The 19,113-nt window shown below is 36.4% G+C and overlaps 2 protein-coding genes across 4 annotated transcripts; one reads left to right on the forward strand and one right to left on the reverse strand.

Annotated features, from left to right (window-relative positions):
* The first annotated feature begins 6,512 nt into the window (after positions 1-6,512).
* LOC120212871 (regulation of nuclear pre-mRNA domain-containing protein 1B-like) lies at positions 6,513-9,784 on the forward strand. 3 transcript variants are annotated; one of them, XM_039211056.1, is made up of 8 exons: positions 6,513-6,622; positions 7,003-7,160; positions 7,416-7,663; positions 8,031-8,150; positions 8,242-8,401; positions 8,556-8,695; positions 8,770-8,805; positions 8,922-9,784. In XM_039211056.1, the coding sequence occupies exons 2-8, from the start codon at positions 7,085-7,087 to the stop codon at positions 9,672-9,674; spliced, it is 1,533 nt and encodes a 510-aa protein (XP_039066987.1). In that variant the 5' UTR covers positions 6,513-6,622; positions 7,003-7,084; the 3' UTR covers positions 9,675-9,784. The 3 variants fall into 3 exon arrangements, with proteins under 3 accessions (XP_039066987.1, XP_039066989.1, XP_039066988.1); XM_039211058.1 differs by having other exon boundaries at positions 8,245-8,401; XM_039211057.1 differs by having other exon boundaries at positions 7,006-7,160.
* An 889-nt stretch (positions 9,785-10,673) lies between these two features.
* Positions 10,674-12,705, reverse strand: LOC120212804 (GRAS family protein RAM1-like). Its single transcript, XM_039210985.1, has 2 exons — positions 11,903-12,705; positions 10,674-11,798 (listed from the first exon to the last, which is right to left on the reverse strand). Exons 1-2 carry the CDS (start codon positions 12,683-12,685, stop codon positions 10,674-10,676), a joined length of 1,908 nt encoding a protein of 635 aa, XP_039066916.1. The 5' UTR covers positions 12,686-12,705.
* Positions 12,706-19,113: the final 6,408 nt, after the last annotated feature.

The raw sequence follows: 19,113 nt of genomic DNA on the forward strand, positions 1-19,113 counted from the left end.
GAAACCTTGAAAATCGTCGGAAAAGGAGACATCCGACTAAAGCTGCCAAACCAGACCACCTGGAAGCTGACAGGAGTGAGACATATTCCTGGTCTCAAAAGAAATTTGATTTCTGTAGGACAGCTTGATGGAGAAGGATACAGTACAACCTTTTCAGGTTGTGAATGGAAGATTACCAAAGGAGCACTCGTCATTGCTCGTGGTAAGAAGACTGGTACTCTCTATGTAACCTCAAATTTAGAGAATATCATTGCAGTAGCATATGCTGATGGAAAATCAAACCTATGGCACCAAAGGCTTGGCCATATAAGCGAGAAAGGGATGAAGACACTTTTGTCAAAGGGGAAGCTGTCGGATCTAAAGAATGTAGATGTCAGACTATGCGAGGATTGCATCTTTGGCAAACAAAAGAAAGTCAGCTTTGCAAAGATTGGTAAGACACCCAAGGCTGAAAAGTTAGAGTTAGTTCATACTGATGTATGGGGACCATCTCCAGTTCCATCTCTTACAGGCTCATTATATTATGTCACCTTCATCGATGATTCTACAAGGAAGGTGTGGGTTTATTTTCTGAAGAAAAAATCAGAAGTCTTTGATACCTTCAGAAAATGGAAGGCCATGGTGGAAAATGAGAATGGTATGAAAGTCAAGCGGTTGAGGTCTGACAATGGAAGAGAGTACAGAAATAGGAGATTCAGAGATTTTTGCGCAAACAATAGGATCAAGATGGAGACAACAGTTCCCATGACACCGCAGCAGAATGGCGTAGCAGAGCGCATGAACAGAACTCTAAATGAACGTGCCAGAAGCATGAGGATACATGCCGGATTGCCCAAATTTCTATGGGCTGAAGCTATTAACACTGCAGCTTACCTGATCAACCGTGGGTCCTCAGTTCCTTTGGATGGCAGAATACCAGAGGAAGTTTGGAGCAAGAAAGAAATAAACCTTTCACACTTAAGAGTGTTTGGTTGTATTTCTTATGTACATATAGACTCTGCTGAAAGAAGTAAACTTGATGCTAAGTCCAACAAATATGCCTTTGTTGGTTACGGCAGTGATGAGTTCGGTTACCGGTTTTGGGACTATGAAAATCGGAAGATCATTAGAAGCAGAGATGTCATTTTCAATGAGAATGTGATGTACAAAGACAGGTCAACTGTAGAATCAAGCAGCTCCAATACCAAAGCTGAAACAAAGGAATTTGCTGAGTTTGAGGAGATTTCTGGAAATGATGTTCAGATCAGTCCTGAAGCATTTCAAGAAGAACCAGGCACACCGGAACTAAGACGCTCCTCCAGAATTCTTAAACCAACCCAACGATATTCTCCTTCTTTGCACTACTTGTTGCTGACTGATAATGGTGAACCAGAGTGCTATGATGAAGCAATACAAGTGGAGGATTCAGTCAAGTGGGAGTCTTCCATGAAAGATGAGATGGACTCGCTTTTGTCAAATCAGACGTGGGAATTAGCTGAATTACCACCAGGCAAGAAAGCGCTTCACAACAAGTGGATTTACAGGATCAAAGAAGAGCACGATAGGAGCAAACGCTACAAAGCGAGATTGGTTGTCAAATGTTTTCAGCAAAAAGAAGGTATTAACTACAATGAAATTTTCTCTCCAGTCGTGAAACTGTCTACAATCAGACTGGTGTTGAAAATTGTAGCTACAGAGAATTTACATCTTGAGCAGTTAGATGTAAAAACAGCTTTCCTTCATGGTGATTTGGAGGAAGAAATATATATGAGGCAGCCAGAAGGCTTCATAGAGGTAGACAAGAAAAACCTGGTATGCAGGTTGAAGAAGAGCTTGTATGGTTTAAAACAAGCTCCTAGACAGTGGTACAAGAAGTTCGATAGTTTCATGAGTAGCAGTGGTTTTACCATATGCCAAGCAGATCATTGTTGCTACATCAAGAGGTTCGACAATAGCTTCATTATTTTATTGTTGTACGTTGATGACATACTCGTTGCAGGCTCAGACATGCAAGAGATTATAAATTTGAAGCAAAAATTGTCAAAGCAGTTTGCTATGAAGGATATGGGCGCTGCAAAGCAGATTCTTGGGATGAGGATCAAGAGAGACACAAAGTCAGGGACTTTGATATTATCACAGGCTGAGTACATCAACAAAGTACTCTCCAGGTTCAACATGCAAGATGCTAAACCAGTAAGTAAACCTTTAGGTGTTCATTTCAGACTCTCCAAAGAACAGTCACCAAAGACGGAGGAAGAACGTGCACACATGGTGAAGGTGTCGTACGTCTCAGCGATTGGAAGTCTGATGTATGCCATGGTTTGTACCAGACCAGATATTGCTCAAGCAGTGGGAGCTGTTAGCAGGTACATGAATAATCCGGGCAAGGTACACTGGGAAGCAGTCAAATGGATCCTCAGATATCTGCGGGATACCACAAACAAAGCACTTTGTTTCAAAGGTAGAGATACGATACTGACAGGCTATGTAGATACTGACTTAGCCGGAAATGTTGACATCAGAAGGAGCACTACAGGGTATGTCTATACTCTAGGAGGAACCGCAGTGAGTTGGGTTTCTCAACTACAAAAGATAGTTGCTCTCTCCACAATTGAAGCAGAATATGTCGCTGTTACGGAAGCTAGCAAGGAGATGGTTTGGCTCCAAAGTTTCTTGGAAGAGTTAGGCAAGAAACAAGAAAACAATGTCTTGTATTGCGACAGTCAAAGTGCTATACATCTAGCAAAGAATCCGTCTTTTCATTTCAGGACAAAGCACATACAATTACGATATCATTTTATCCGGTCTCTTCTGGAAGATGAGATTTTGAAACTTGAAAAGATCAGTGGAGCTCAAAATCCGACAGATATGTTGACAAAGACGGTGACTATAGACAAACTGAAGTTGTGTTCAACTTCAATTGGCATGCTAGAGTAACAAGACTAGAAAAGCTGTTGCATAGATCGAGGTGTGAAGACAGATTAAAATCAGTCTTCAAGTGGGAGATTGTTGAAAGTATTAAAATGGTTTTCAAGTTTGGTAAATGTTTCTTTGAAAAATAGTTTTTCAAAGTTTGGTAGATGTTTGTTGAAAAATGATAATGGGATAATCACAATTAATCCCTAGGTTTTAGGGTATTTACAAGATTAAGTCCTTAAGTTTCAACTATAAATACCCTAGCTCATTTAGCTTCAAAACCATCCAAAAAATCATTTCTTTCTCCCAATACTAGAGAGCTTTCTTGTGAGTAGTGAGTGTTTTGTAAACACCTGTAAATTTTCTCTCTTAGTAAAAGATCTGCAGCAGTCCGGAGACGTAAGAACAATTGGCTGAACTCCGTTATCAATTTCGGGTATTATTTTTCCGCTTTTATTTCGCATTCTCACTAATCTGGTAATAGGGAAATTACTTGTACTTGGTTTATTTCCTAACACGGAGCTGTTCATCCCTTGACTCGCTACACCATGAATTACGTCAAGTATGCATGTGACGAGTACAAGCAAAACATAGAGCAAGTTTTCAAGGACCATTCCAAATCCAAATCCGAAAGACCAACCACCAGGCCATCGAATCACGACGGCGGTGACACCGAGAAAGACAAGGAAGAAGACGATCAATCACCATTCGTAGGACAAGTATTGAGAATCCTTGAACTATTGGATTCAGCTCTCGAATCAAAGTCCAAGCTTTACAAAGAAAAGGCCTTGACCTGCATTTTCCTGATGAACAACGGGAGTTACATGTTACAGAAGATCAAAGCCTCGATAGAGCTCCACCAAGCAATGAGAGACACATGGTGCCGTAAAACATCGTCGGAGCTCCAAAACTACCACAACACGTACAAGAGAGAGACATGGATGAAGCTCTTGGGTTGTTTAAACGTGGAAGGGTTGAACGTGAACGGAAAAGTGGTGAAACCGGTACTGAAAGAGAGGTTCAAGAGCTTCAACGCCATGTTCGATGAGATGCACAAGACTCAAAGCTCGTGGGTGGTGAACGATAAGCAGTTGTAATCGGAGCTTAGGGTTTCGATATCATCGATAGTGATTCCGGCTTACCGATCGTTCTTGGCAAGGTTTTCTGTGTACTTGGATTCCAGAAGACAAACGGAGAAGTACATAAAGTTTCAGCATGATGACATAGAGGCTTGCATTGAGGAATTGTTCGATGGAAACTCTGGTTTAATGGCGAGGATGAAGATATAATGAAGGAATGGAATTATGGGTTTACAAGCTTCTAAAGTCTAATCTACTTGTGATTCATTCTTGCATTTTGTTTTGTACGAAGAACATTTGTGATTTTTGTGGTCAAAGATTGGTTTACATTATTGCATTCGTAGTTTTATTTTGGTAGATGTAGTGGTTTAATGTTTGATTCTAGGATTAGATTATATCGTATCACAATCAATAATTTAACTTTTAACTCAAAATATCATCATTTATTTACAGAAAAAGACGAGTTTGAAACATAATAAATTGTTAGGTGACTATTTTGTAACTTTTAATAGTCAAGAGATTCAACAAAACAACACTCTATAGTGAGATGATCATTTCTTTCTTGTAACTTTTAATAGTCGAGGGACTTGATAAAACATATCTTATAGTCGGATATCATTTATATACTTTACCGTAACTTTTTTTTTCGTCCGTTTAATCATTTAATTTTGAGGTTAAATATCATATCATATATTATATGTTTACAGTTATTTATATTTAAAATGCTTTAGAAAGAATTATATTAAATCAATTAGGGATTGAATTATATCATACTCAATAATGTTTCAAATTTAGGAACTATATTAAAATTTAGCTTATGGTTTGAGGATGTTTACTTCAAATTAACAGAAAAAACGATCCCTCGATGAAAGGGTAATTGGGGGATTTACAAAACGTGATATATTTTAGGACAAATTATATTATTAGTCACCAAATTATAATATTTTTCATTGTAACAATGTTATATATATATTTTTTCCATTTCAATCAATAACATGTCACCACCTCTATTTCGGGAAAAATTAGTAGATGGACTCGACTCATCACGTCATCCTGGTCCCAACCAATAAGATTCATCCATCTCATTTTTTCCAAGGTGAATATTAACCTATTTCATACATGTCAACAAGGTGACCTGATGAATTGGATCCATCTAATAATTTCTCATGTTTCATAGTCCTAGATACAATTATTTCCGATAACGTTATGATTTAATTTTAATTGACCAATAAGGTGATTACACAATTCAATCTAAATATTAATTTTGATAAAAACATAACAATTGTAGTATGATTTAGTAGTTAAATGTTAGATCATTCTACAAAAATCTTAAGGTTGATCTTATTCTTTTCTGGCTTCTATTGTTTTTAGAGTATTTCAGTCTCTAATGTCTTGTTTTAGAATAAAATGATATTAATATTTAATTAAATAGTCACTTTCACCTTTATTCTTTTATTCTGGAGTATTTTGACCTTCTAATGTTTTATTTTACGTAAAAAGTCTTTATTTTAGAGCGTTAATCATTTGTTAATGAATGGTTTTAATCCATGGAAGGGCATAATGAAACGTTGGGGCCAAAATATTAAAAAAGAATGGAGACCAGAATAATTATTTTAATAAACTTTGAGGGTTAATTTTAATATTATGCCAAAGTATTTTAAGAGAGAGAGGAGGCATATCAAGAATAGTAAATCATAAGGGACGTTTAGAAGGGAGAACGTGAGATTCCATAGGAATGAAATTTATATTTCCTCGTTTGGTTAGTCGGGAATCTCATTTCTGGTAATGTAAGATTATCAATAGTGAGTTTTTTGGGGTATATTATCGGGAATGTCATTACCTCCCTTTCCTTATGTATTGTTGGATTATCGACGTTTTGGACTAAAATGCCTTTAATTTTTTTTCAAAAATATCCTTATTCTGTCATTGAATAATAAAAATTCTATGAAGGTTAAATTAAAAATTTATCTTTAAACTATCTTAGATTTATAAAAAAAATCTATAATTAAAATTTTATACGAAGTTCAGGAGTTAAAATAAAAATTTATCCTTTCATTAAACTTTTTTATATTTTCAATTTTGTAAAAAAATTATATAAATTTTATGAATTTAAATTTTTTAAAGAAAATATATAAATATTTTTCAACTTATTAAAAAAACAAATATATAATAAGGACAATTTAATCAAATATGCACTCCAATAATCTTTTATTCCTTTAACCAAACACGGTAATCTTACATTTCTGCTAAACCAACCAAACACAAAATACAACATTCTCAATAATCTTATTCTTTAATAATCTTACATTTCCACTGATAATCTTACATTCATTGGGTCATGTGTCGTGGAATAAGCGTGGATCACGTCTCTCACAAAATGGTTATATCTGAAGACGGATGAAGAGGTTTCATCAACTAGTGGAAAAATATGTGAAAAATCGAAAAAATAGAAAAATGTCATGGGCTGATTACGTAATTTACCCTATACTTTAAATAGAGCGTAAGTCTGAATCCCCAAGCCTGCACTGCAATCATCACTTATCGTCTCCTCAAAGGCCAAAGCTAAGCACATAAACCCTAATCCCAACCCCTCTCCATGAACGCAGCTATCCACCGACTTGTTTGATTATCGCCTTTGCCTTTTACTGGTTCGGTCTCTCTTTTTATTCTCATCCATTTTCTTTTTATTTTTTGCCGCCGTTAATTTTATCTTTTGATTGTTTCATAACTAATTCTTGCTTTAAGTTCGTTTGCATTTTTTAAGCATAATAGTTTATTATGTAGCTTAAGTACTTAAGTTTAAGTTCCCAATTTTGTTTTTTGCTCTGATAAGTAGTACAAAGATAAATTTTAAATAATTCCAAGGAAGAAAAGGAGTAAGTTTTGATTAATTTCAGGAATAGGGACCTTTGATTAATTTGTATTGGGGCGTGAAATTTGATATGGTTTATGCTTTCTTAGTCTTAAGTTTTATAATTTATCCAGTTAAGTGTGAATAACTGTTGTTCACTTGTCCTTTATCTTACAGCAGCTCGGATTCAATCATTCGAAAGGTTGCATTTTGAAGGTCTGCCCTGTTTGTTATTGTCTGTCAGCCATTGATTGCAACAATGGGCAGTTCATTTAATCCCCAAATCTTGGTAGAAAAGCTAGCCAAGCTCAATAATTCCCAAGCAAGCATAGAGAGTATCCTTTCTAAAAATGATTGTGTACTACATGCTTCTTTTCTTATTTATGTCAGTTCTTTTTTGGCTGGTTTTGCTTTCATTATGGGAGGTCTTTTCGCTGCATTGTCATGCGATGTAGTTGAGCATATACTTGTTTTATTACTTCTCAAGCATAAGTTACTGCTGATGCCTGTATGATAGCGCTATCTAGTTGCAATGTAAGTTACAACAAATGAACTATTAAAGTTTATTTTTGCACCCTTAACTCGGTAAGCTTTATCACATTGGTGCATTTTCCATATGAATAAGGCAAAACAGGTTGTTGAAACTTGGGACAGACAGTTTCGTTGCTCTCCACGAGAGCAGAGATTGGCCTTCCTGTATCTTGCCAATGACATTTTGCAGAATAGCAGGCGCAAGGGTTCGGAATTTGTCGGTGAGTTTTGGAAGGTCCTTCCTGATGCTCTTCGTGATGTGATTGAAAGTGGGGATGAGTTTGGAAGGAATGCTGCATTGCGTCTGGTATAGTCACCTTAACTTTCATACAGGTCTTGCTTTTGTACGATCTCATTCCAATCTCCGTGATGGGTTGAATGTGTATCACAGCCACTCTAGTTCTATTTTTATTACTTGAATTTTTCTAGATCTAGTTAACTGGCTTGGTGTTTGGCATGCCTGATTTGTGACAAATGAATTGCTGTTAATGGCACAGTATTTGGACAATGCCCGTTATTCTATTTTCATTTTATTGCTGCATTGTGGTCTGTTATATTCTTTTCTTTCAAAAAACATATGTTTGCTTTAAATCTGTACTGTCATACTGTCTCAGAATGGTTGCGCTGAAGATTAGCATGACATATTACTCTTCTTGTTGCTGTTTGAAATGCAGATCAGTATATGGGAAGAGAGGAAAGTATTTGGTTCTCGAGGACAAATTCTTAAGGAAGAGCTTTTTGGCGGACCATCAGAAAGTAATAATAGAAATGAGAGGCACATAAGCCTCAAGCTGGTGAGATAAATTCCATTCCGACTGCATTTTTTTATGCATTTATATGTTTGTGCCATGGCCTAATGTTGTTTCTTCTTTATATCTGTGCTAGCAGAAACAGCCTGTTGTAAATGCAGTGGACAAAATAGTTTCAGGCTATAATGCTCTTTACGGTAGTCAGATGGATGAAGATGTTATATTCAGCAAATGTAGGAATGCGATTAATTGTATCGAGAAAGTAGATAAGGAAATTAGTACCGATGTCGATTCAGGTATGACCTGCATTGCTCAATGTTGTTAGCATAGCTGCTCCATAAAAAACTTGCTTTTTGATCAACATTTGGAACATCTCAAGACTTGATTATGAAATACAAATTAGGATGCTTCCCCCCACCCCCCTTTAAAATGTCCAATTTCTTTGAACAGGGAAGTTCCGTGGATCGGCACGTGTGGAGGAGGTGCAAAGTCAGTATGCTGTATTGGGAGACTGTATCGAGCAACTAACGGCTGTTGCATCATCAAGAGTTAGCCTTGTCTCGCATTTGAGAGAGGCTCTTCGGGAGCAGGTTACTTAGACTAACCCCTTTAGAGTAACATTGTGGTAATGTTAAACATAATGCTGATTTACTTTTGCTGTCAGGAATTCAAGCTGGAGCAAGTTCGTTCTCAGCTTCAGGTTTGACACTACTAATCTGATCTTTTTAAGTATAATTGTCGAAATTATGAAGTATTCGCTTCTATATCTCCACTTCAGTTAACATTATTGCAACTTGAATATGTTACGTTTAACAGGCTGCACAGTTCCGATCGGAACAAGCGGGTAATATCTGCAGACAGTTATTAAATTGTGACAATCCCGAGTTAGTATGCGAGCAAAGTTCAAAGGAATCTCACACGTCCATTGCACCTCAAAGTTTTATTCCGGCATCTACGGAACAATCAGCTCCTGTTATGTATGCCTGGCAAGTATCTTTTCCCGATAATTCTGGCCACATCGAGGAAGATCCTAGGAAATCTGCAGCAGCTGCAGTGGCAGCAAAGCTAACTGCTTCAACATCCTCGGCCGAGATGCTTTCTTATGTCCTCTCTTCCCTCGCTTCTGAGGGTGTCATTAGAAATCCCATGAAAGAATCTTCTGGTGATTGCCCTTCCGAGAAGAGGCCTAAGCTCGTGGACGATGAGCCATACATGCCATCTCAGAATGCTGTCGTCACCACCCAGCAGTTAACTCCAAACGAAGTGCCGCCAACACCTCCTCCATCATCATCTCCCCCACCTTTGCCACTGCTGCCGGCGATGGCACCATATGCTGTGTCCCAGTACATGCCACCTGCAGGATCGGTAAACGGTGCAGCATATAACTATGGGATGGCCCCATCACACCAGCCTTCCTTGCCCGGTTATTCAACGGCTGGGGGCGTGATGACCGGCATCTCCCCATTTCCGACGTCATTAACTAACAATTCTTTCCAGAGTTTCCAAGGCTCTGAAGGTTTTTACAACCAACCGTCATCTGTGCCGACGGCGTCGGATTCTCTGCAATAGAACTTCAACGAAACATTGTTGTTTAGAAACCCTGTTTGGGTGCCACGGCCACGTACTATAACATCATGTGCACATTGTAAATGTATTATTATTTGGAAAACTCTCAAACTTGTCATTTTATATAATCATTGATATATAAAGAGAATGCATCATTTAGATTATTGAAATACTTTTTAGTATATTAAGTCAAATTACGATTTTGGTCTCAAATTAGATATCTATTTTACATGGTTTTAATCTTGGCGTTTCTAGCACGAATCAAGTGATCTCAGTGGTAAAAAAATTATTGTTATTTTTTGAGATTTCAAGTTTAAGGTTTAGAAATATTAAAAATGATTTTAATGTTAAATGATTAAAAATGATATTTGAACGCCCGTAGACACACTATACTTAATTGAGTCCCTCAACACTCTGTTTACAATGTTCCAAATGCACACCCATCATGGTTAAATTATATAATTAGTCCCTGCGCTATGTGTATAGGTTGCTTATTTAATTTTTATACTATAATTCAGTTAATTTTAATATTCTCTAATTTTTAATCTGTCTCGTTATATTAAGACTGGAAAGTTGACTCTTAAGCAATCAAAATTATATGGTGCATAACAAATCTAGCACTTTTTTGATGAATAAGCATCTCTGGGTTTATTAATTTGTAAGATGTGTGGATTTGTGAGGACCAAATGTGAGATTCACAAAAGAAACAAATCATAACACAACAAGTTATAAGGAAAAATGGAGCCCAACTTTATTCAAGATGAATTAACCATTTGGAAGAAGAAGATATTGTAATTACAGATAACAAGTTAAAATACCTGGAAAAGAAAAAAAGAAACATTCATGTGATGTGAAACATAAAAGGCTGCGGTTGTGGTCGCGTTTTCGATTGCGGATATAATGAGCGCTATTGCAGTAATCGCGAGTATCATTGTCATACAATATGACACCGCTACCTAACGGGTGCTATTGCAATAGCGGAATGCTATTTAAATCCGGGATTCAACATTGCCAAGCAGAAGCAGCAAGAATCGCTCTATCTTGCCACCCCAAGAGCAAGCAGCCTTTATCTTCAGTGAGTCGATAACCATCACAAGAATACAAACCCAGCAAGATCTTGGACTGAGTCACTGCATTTGCACTTAAGGGCACCCCTTGGAACCCTTTTCCTTCCATTAATTTCCTCCATTTCTCCAGCCTCTCGTGCCTTTCTATCCTCTCACTCCCTTCACAAGCCACTATGTTCCTTATCTCCGGCGCAAATATATACTGCTCTACTTTGGCTCTCTGGGCGGAATCCGGTGGGAAAGTGGCGTCCAATGAGTCGAATATGGCTGAATAATAGTGCAGGGCCTCCAGGAAACGGCCTAAGAAGTAAGGTCCGTTATGGCTTGCTTCTTGTTCGACGAGAGTTACTATGTTAGGCGCTTGGTTACGGATCATTGCCAGTAGGTTCCCGAGGGAGCTCCCAGGGACTCGGTGGAGCGTGTTAACCGCGTTCACCGCGAGAGCCTCGCCGACTCTCCGGTTGAACATATGGGGATTTATGTCTTCGAGTTTCTCCCCGATTGGGTGGAACTCGAACGGGATGTGGAGTGAGTGAGCTAGTTCAGTCAAGCATCGTCCCGTCTCTTTAATCGCTTCCATAGACGGTCCAACTCCAGTTATCCTTAGAAACGGAGCTCCGCTCGGTCGAGCAGCCAAGGCTTGCATGAAAGCCGGCCACTGATAGCCTTGGAGGATATCTAAGTCGATCACATGAACACGTTCTTCGGCTTCGAAGGCCTCAAAGATGGCTTGATTAGCAGTGAAATGTGCAAACTTTACATATGGACATGCTTGGTAAACGATTTGGTAAATCTTGAGAACTTCCAAGGAGTTTGATGGGAAAGGAGGGTACGGTTTCGGAGCACCGGAGGTGCTCAGATTGGTGGTTATGATGGCGGCGAGCCGTGCGCTTAGGGCTTCGGTGAAGCAAGAGGCAACCCTTTGCATGGAGTCCCCTAGTGGAGTTACCACTCGGTTGAGGTGATGTATATATTTTCTTGCTAACAAGTAATCCTCTTTGGCTACTGCTTCAGCACATGCAAGCAGCAGGTGAACCAATTGAAGTCCACTATCTTGCTCCTATAGTGCAAAATTCGAATGGAAGATCGAATTATAAAAGTTGAATTGTGTCGAATAATCGATGATTAAACGAGAGGGAAAAGAATAGCAAGGGATCAAAGTACCTGCTCAGGGCCAACAGGGATGGGAACCATCAAGGTATGGCCAAGGCTCTGCTGCTGCTGTTGCTCAGTTGATATCTGCTTCTCTTGTTGCAGTTGTTGGGATAATGGTGCCCTTGAGACCTGATAGTGTTGCTCCTGGTCCAACCGAGACGACGTCGTTTCGCTCACCGACCCACAAAACGTCGAGGAATTCACCATGGAGATGCAGTCCAACATCGATGGAACAGTAGTCGGCATTTCGAACATGTTATTCGAAGTTCCGATACCCGAAATCCTGCTTGTTGGATACTGATCATCATAACCATCCTTTCGATAATCATCCAAGAATTCTTCAATGGCAGGCAGTGAAAGGCTCTCAACCTGCATGAACTGATCGTTAGACGAGTTGAACACTCTATGCAATGGGCTCTGCCCTTTCCCCTTGCTGCTGCTGCTGCTATATGACCCGAACTGAGACGAAAACCGAGGCGGTGAACACCCTAACATACTCTGCCCTTGCATTCCCATAACACCGTTGAAGTTGTAGTTCGACACTTGTGGGGACGGCAAGTTCCTCACCGGAGACGACACCATGAAATCGGAATCGAAATGATCGGAGAAAAACGTTTCCCATAGGGAACTATCCGGTGACTGAACCTCGACATCGCCGTCCAACTCGAATTTGACAGCAGAGAAGTTGAGGCTTGGTGGGGTTAAGCTGGTCTGCTCCATTTCAGAAGACGGACCATTTTTCTTTGACTCGGCTATTGACTCACATGAGTTTTCACTCTTGATGGAGCCCATGCTACAACAAAGAGAATTAAGCATGCTTTATGTTACTTGTTGATCAAGTATCCCAAAAATTTCTGTTTTGATCACAAAATTGATGTGGTTTTAGCAGTTAAAGGGTGTTGTTAAATGGAATGAGAAATAGCTTTTCTCTCTTCTTTTTCAAACAGGGATTTGTCTCATTGTGGGATGGACTCGAGACAAATTGCTGAGCTGAATTCATGTGGTTGGAGGTTTTTGATCAAATCAAGTTTGGCAGGTTTTTCTAGGGGACTAATTTGTCATTTAGGATTATTTCACTTGGGGTGAGCATTCGATCAAGTCGAGTAAATATTTTCTGAGGTTTTTGAGTTGACGAGTCCTATTTTATAACTAGGAATGGGAAAGGGTTAGGTTTCTGGTCAACCTGACCTGACCCGATCCGAAAATTATACACCCTCCACGTGACCGAAACCCGACCCTCCCTTTAAAGATAAAACCCAAACCGGACCTGATGCGACTCGAAATAATATATTTATAAAAGAATATTATTTTTATTTAATAAAAAATAGAGATTTTGTTGAAAAAAATAATATATAAATGGGTTTTATTGCAATTATCTCTAAATATATAAGATAAAATTATTTTTTTTGGTCAGATATTTTTCACCATAGACCCGAACCCGACCTGAATATAATCTCTAAAAAACCTGACCGACCTAAATCCAATTTTTTTAATAAAAAATCCGAACAAATAAGATTGGGTAACGTCGAAACACATCGAGTTTGAGTCCCGTGCCCATCTCTATTTATATCTCAAAATTGATTTGAATTTTTTTTTTGAGTCGAATCGAATTTTTGAGTTTCTGTTTAAATTTAATTATAAATATTTATAATATTATGATATATATTTCTTCTTAATTTTTCCAAATGTGATATACATATATCATACAGAATCGAATGACTTGACTCAAACTTGAAAATCATTTAACTAATTACTAAATTTTGAGTTATTGAAGTTGTATTTTACAATTTGATTTGAACTTGAAAATTTTTTTAGTCGAGTTTATAAAATTACAACTCGAAGTCAATTTAAACCGAGTAAAAAAAATCAGTTTTTTGAATCAATTGAGTTTTGCTCACCTCTAATTTCACTCAATGAATTGTTACCGAAAAATAATGAGGTGAAGCAACTTTTAACCCCTTGAACTTGGTCCATAAACCTTTTTAGGTCCAACTTAGTCCCAAAACTTAGATTTTTGGTTGACCAAACGAACTAAAAATAAAAAAAATTGCGAAGTTCAAGGACCGATGTGGATGAAAAAAATTTAGGAAACAAGTTGGGAAAAGCTGCCAAGTTGAGGGACTCAAAGTTGCTTTATCCCAAGAACAACTGAACCCTTTCTTAGTGTACATGATTTAGGGTCAAACTATAATTTTGGTCCCTCCATTATGCTTAAATTTATAATTTAGCTAATATACTTTAATTTGGCGTAATTTGGTCCATCTATTCTTATAATGTCACCAAGTAATCTCAAATAATTAGAACCCTTCCAAATCATCTTTCTTAGATGATTTTTTGTGTGTTGGAAGGTTGATTTTAAGTAAGAACAGTTGCAATATTTTATGTAAGGAGTTATGAACTAGAAATTTAGGGGGGCGTGAAATTACAAAATTTCAAAGAGTACAAAATTAAATAATCAATAAAAATGCAAAAAAAAAAATATATATATATATATATATATATATATATATATAGTATACATAAATTTAAAATTTTTAGGAGTGGGACTGTACCCAGCACCCCTCGGCCCATTCTTGTTTTTAAGAACAATCTACATCAACCCTTTGAATGCAATAGTTAATAGGTAGATGACTGAATCATGTGAATTAAAGTACAAGGACTATATATCAAATTTTAACATAGTAGAGGGACCAAAATAACAATGTGACTGTAATTAGAATTAGTAGAGCTGGAGTGAGTGTGTGAATTTGAAACTGGAAACAAAACATGCCTGGAACGATGACAAATTTTTATTTGCTTGAAAAGGACTTGAAACAATGCAAGTCTTGTGAAAAGGACTGCAAAATTAGCAAAATGACAAATTGGGACGCATAAATTCTTTTTAACTTTTACACAAACTAGGATGCTCTTCGTTATTAACATTGTAATGGGCAAAAATTGTTACTTTAACACTATCGAGTGTGTCTTAGCTGTTCTTCATCCATTGTATAATGTATAACATATGTATAATGTTTTTGTGTATAACATAAAATCTAGTGATCGATTATGTTATATGTATCATAGATGGAGATGATAATTTAACTCGAATATAATGGATTCTGATATGAACCGATATGGTTATTTTTTTTAAAATAAGATCCAGGTCGGGTCGAGTTTATGGTAAAAAATCTCTGATCCGACCAAACTTGAGATTTTTCTTCTATAAATTTAAAGATAATTACTATAATACCCCTCTTTATAATTTTTATTCAATTAGGTCCCTATTTTATCGAATAAAAATGATTTTTTATATATTCATATTGGGTCAAGTCGAGTTTGCGCGGAGGAAATATGTTTCTTAGGTCAGGTTTAGATTAGGTGGGGGGATATACTTCTCGGCTGGGTTTGTGTGAATGATGTATATTTATTGGGCCGAGTCAAATTGGCCAAAAACTTGACCCGTTTTCATCTTTTGTCATAGGTATTAAAGTGTCACATAAACAAAGTGTAAATATCATAAGTTGTATATACAATTTGATGAAGGGCAGAATTAGAAATACTTAAAAGACTGCTCTAATATTTAGTTTATTTAAAGAGGTAGTGGTCACCGGGTAGACTAACTTGTATTCTTTTTATCATGTCCAAGAGTTTATACTCAAGAGAATCTATCTTCTTAAAATTCTTAATTTCTACGAATCAAGCTATCTTAGTGGTTAAAGAAATGGTTGTTATTCCTAGAGGTCCCGGTTCGAGCATCTGAGATTGCATGGTATTTAAGCAATATTCATTGTTAAATAGTTGAGAATCTTTAGAACACATACTTATATACTACCATTTGTAAGCACCATAATTTAAAAAAAAATTATTAATCTTTTAGGTGGTCTCAAACCATCAAGGATGGACTAAGAGGAGAGCGATCGAGGTAGTCGCCCCGTAAAAATTTTAAATTATTATATATTTTAAATATTTTTTTTATTTTCCATCGATAATTGTAGAAATTCATCCCCTAACATTAAATTTTACGTTCACCCCCTAACATAAAATCTTACATTTATTCTTATCGATAATAATAGATTTATATACGTTTTGTAAATCTAACATTCTATTCTTGATGATTTTATTTAATTAAATTTTAAATTTGATTTCATACCATTTATGTTTTGATTTTATACGAATAATAAGCAAAAACAAAGTTACTAGCGTAGGAGTAGGAATGATAATGAGTCGGTTTTTGGTTAACTCGATTCGACCTAAAAAATGTATATCATTCGTTCGAGTCCATTAAAAAAATATATACTCTCTACTAACTCGATCCAACCCAAAACTTCAGAGTATTTTCGATCTGACCCGACTTGCTATAAAAGGGATTAATTAAAAAACAATAGAGAGAGGGATATTATAATAATTATCCATAAATTTATTTGAGAAAATTACACTAGTATCCTTAGGTCGAGTAAGGGGGAGTTTTTTCACCCTCCACCCGAATCTAACCTCACTTCCTTATAAAATTCAACCTGATCCGATCTGAACCTTATTTTAGATTAAATTGTCATCTCTATATTAGAGGAAAATACAAGGAAGGGTACATAGGCAAGGTCGTCGGGTATGGCGTCGTAGGCGCCGCCTATCCCTTGGATTTGCCAAAGGAACGAAGCGTTTGTCCCAAGCCCTTTCCGCCTTAGGCGGCTTCTCTCTCCTCTCTCTCATATCATTTTCATATAAACAAATACATTTTGCATGTCAACTTTTGTTTAAAGTAACCCTAAATCTCGCCTTTGTCTCCTTTGGGGATTCGTTTATGCAATTTTTTCTCTTCCATTCCTTTACCTTAATCCTTAAAACCACCGTTTAATCATTGTCTCAATCGTATTATAACAATGTCCAGATGGAGAATATCTTTTTGGTACATCATTTCGTAGGGTTAGTTTATCATCTCTTAGGAAGAAATTGAGAAAGTTGATTAAATACCCGTCTTCTATAAATTTTAAATTCTCATATAATTTAAATATTTTCTAGTAAAAACATATTTTCACTCATAAAATTTTATAAATTCACGGGTTAGTTTAATCATTGTTGATATATGTAAGCATACCCTAAAAAAGATTTTTGGATCCCTGTTACATCTGCCCACTATATATGCAAGTATATGCCCAAAAGAAGCATTATTTTAACCCTGAGATGAGCCAAACGATGTTTAGTTTAATGTTTTAAGACCTAGTCTTAATTCATTAATGGCTATATCAATGGGAAGAAATAAGAAGAGAGGGACGAAATTAGCATTGTCTGCTTGGAAATGACAAGTAAAGACTTGTTTTATCTCTCGTTTTAACCTGCTAAAACAATGCCATTGTATTATCTACCAAACAAAGTTCCATATGAAACAGTGGAAGCTAAAGCCAAAAGGGCAAAGCTTTATCTCCATGGATTTATCTTTGATCATCTCCTCTATTGCACTGTATTTTCAAGTTCAATCAACATTGAATAACCATGTTGTCTATGAATCTATTCGATTGCAATGTCTCAAATTTATGAGTCAATATGTGTGCGTTGACCCGAGAGATCTACGTAAATGCTATAGAAAGACAGTCCGAAGTCTTTCGTGGAAGGTGATTAGTTCTTTACACTTACGTATGTGATTTCATCAAGTCTATCTCAATATAGGTCATTCAAATTATGATCTATGAAATCATTAAGAGTATTTTATAAATTCGGCTTCTCAATTTTAAGATTCAGTAAATTTATCAAGTTCGTCTCAAATTATCTAAATATTGAGCAATGAACTAATTAAAAACATAAAAACTCATCATTTATATCGTTAGATTCATCAAGTCCTTCTCACCATGATCGTATAAATCCTAGGATACGAATTAGGGATGTAAATTTAACCTGAAACCGATAGATTCTAACTAGGGATAGCCATAGGTCGAGTTTGGGTCGGGTTTCGGCCAACCCGACCCAAAAAATATATACCCTCCACCCGATCCAAATTTTTTAGATAAAATCCAAACTCGATCCGACCCGACCCAAAATAATAATAAAAATATTATTTTTTATTCAATTAAAAACAGTGATTTAATTAAAAAATAATATATATATATAGAGGGGTATTATTGTAACTATTCTACATGCCACCGGATAACATTGCTTCTCAGTCGAAACTGATATCGGCATGGGAGAAAAAGACCGGCCGGGCCTCGAGAAGAGTACATGTTCCTGAGGAGGAACTTGTAAAGCTCTCTCAGAGTAAGCCAACAGCCTCATCTCATCTCATATATATATATATATATAAAGGTAAATAATGAATTAATTTTGTGTATTTGTAGCCTTACCTTTCCCGGACAACATTCCGGTGTCGATTTTACACAGCATATACGTAAAAAGAGATCAAATGAGGTATGAAGTGAAGGAAGATGTGGAGGCATCTAAGCTTTATCCTGACTATAATTATACTTCCATTGATAAGTGTCTTGATATGTACTTGCTTGACCCTGTAATAATATTTTATTAGGTAAAAGGGTATTTAAAAAAAAATTAATATGACTTTCGTATGATCTCTTCTTTCTATGTAGTCCTTCGACTCAAAATAAAATTAATGTAACCCTTTAACCATCGTTTAAGTCATTTGTCATTAGGATGCTTTAAGTTACCATAAGTTTCTGCAAAAATCATCTTTACGATTCTTTTCCTTTACTTACAACAACTGCCCATGCAACCGAAAATTGATTATTTTCATCTCAACCAATAGTCACAAGCAGTATTCTCTTTGTAATAAATTTGAGAAAACATCCACATAAGTAGGAATTAACGTAGCCTTTGGTCAATGATGGAAAACATTGATCAAAGGGTCATATTATATTCTTTTTTTTTTTTAAATTGAAAAACTATATTGAGAAAAAAATGGCCATATTAATTTTTTTTAAAATACAGAGATTTTACGTACCCTTTTACCTACTTTATTTATTGAGAATGAGAATTGAGAATATTTTTAAATGGACGATTGCTCCCGAGAAGTGAGTAAGATATGGGCGTGCATGACCCAATCACAACAATGTAAAGTTTGGGTCAAGGTGTACTTATAATAATAGGCCCAAGAGTACCCAAAAATTCGAGATTAAATGGATGAGTTGTAAGAAATGAATTCATTGTTAATGGATTAATTATGGGTTTAACCACAAAGCGTGCTTCTTCCTCTTCTATGTGTTAAATTAGGACTCAAACCTTCTAGACCGTTCATCTTCTTT

Source organism: Hibiscus syriacus, unplaced genomic scaffold (genome assembly GCF_006381635.1).
Source record: "Hibiscus syriacus cultivar Baekdansim isolate YM2019G1 unplaced genomic scaffold, ASM638163v2 tig00110017_pilon, whole genome shotgun sequence".
Taxonomy (NCBI): Eukaryota; Viridiplantae; Streptophyta; class Magnoliopsida; order Malvales; family Malvaceae; genus Hibiscus; species Hibiscus syriacus.

Bases quoted from the DNA above. Each gene is read 5' to 3' on its own strand.
- LOC120212804 (XM_039210985.1), bottom strand. From the start codon at position 12,685: ATGGGCTCCATCAAGAGTGAAAACTCATGTGAGTCAATAGCCGAGTCA. The intron at 11,799-11,902 runs GTACTTTGATCC...TTTGCACTATAG, and splicing joins TCCCTGTTGGCCCTGAGCAG to GAGCAAGATAGTGGACTTCA.
- LOC120212871 (XM_039211056.1), top strand. From the start codon at position 7,085: ATGGGCAGTTCATTTAATCCCCAAATCTTGGTAGAAAAGCTAGCCAAG. The intron at 7,161-7,415 runs GTATCCTTTCTA...TAACTCGGTAAG, and splicing joins TTCCCAAGCAAGCATAGAGA to CTTTATCACATTGGTGCATT. The intron at 8,696-8,769 runs GTTACTTAGACT...TTTTGCTGTCAG, and splicing joins GAGAGGCTCTTCGGGAGCAG to GAATTCAAGCTGGAGCAAGT.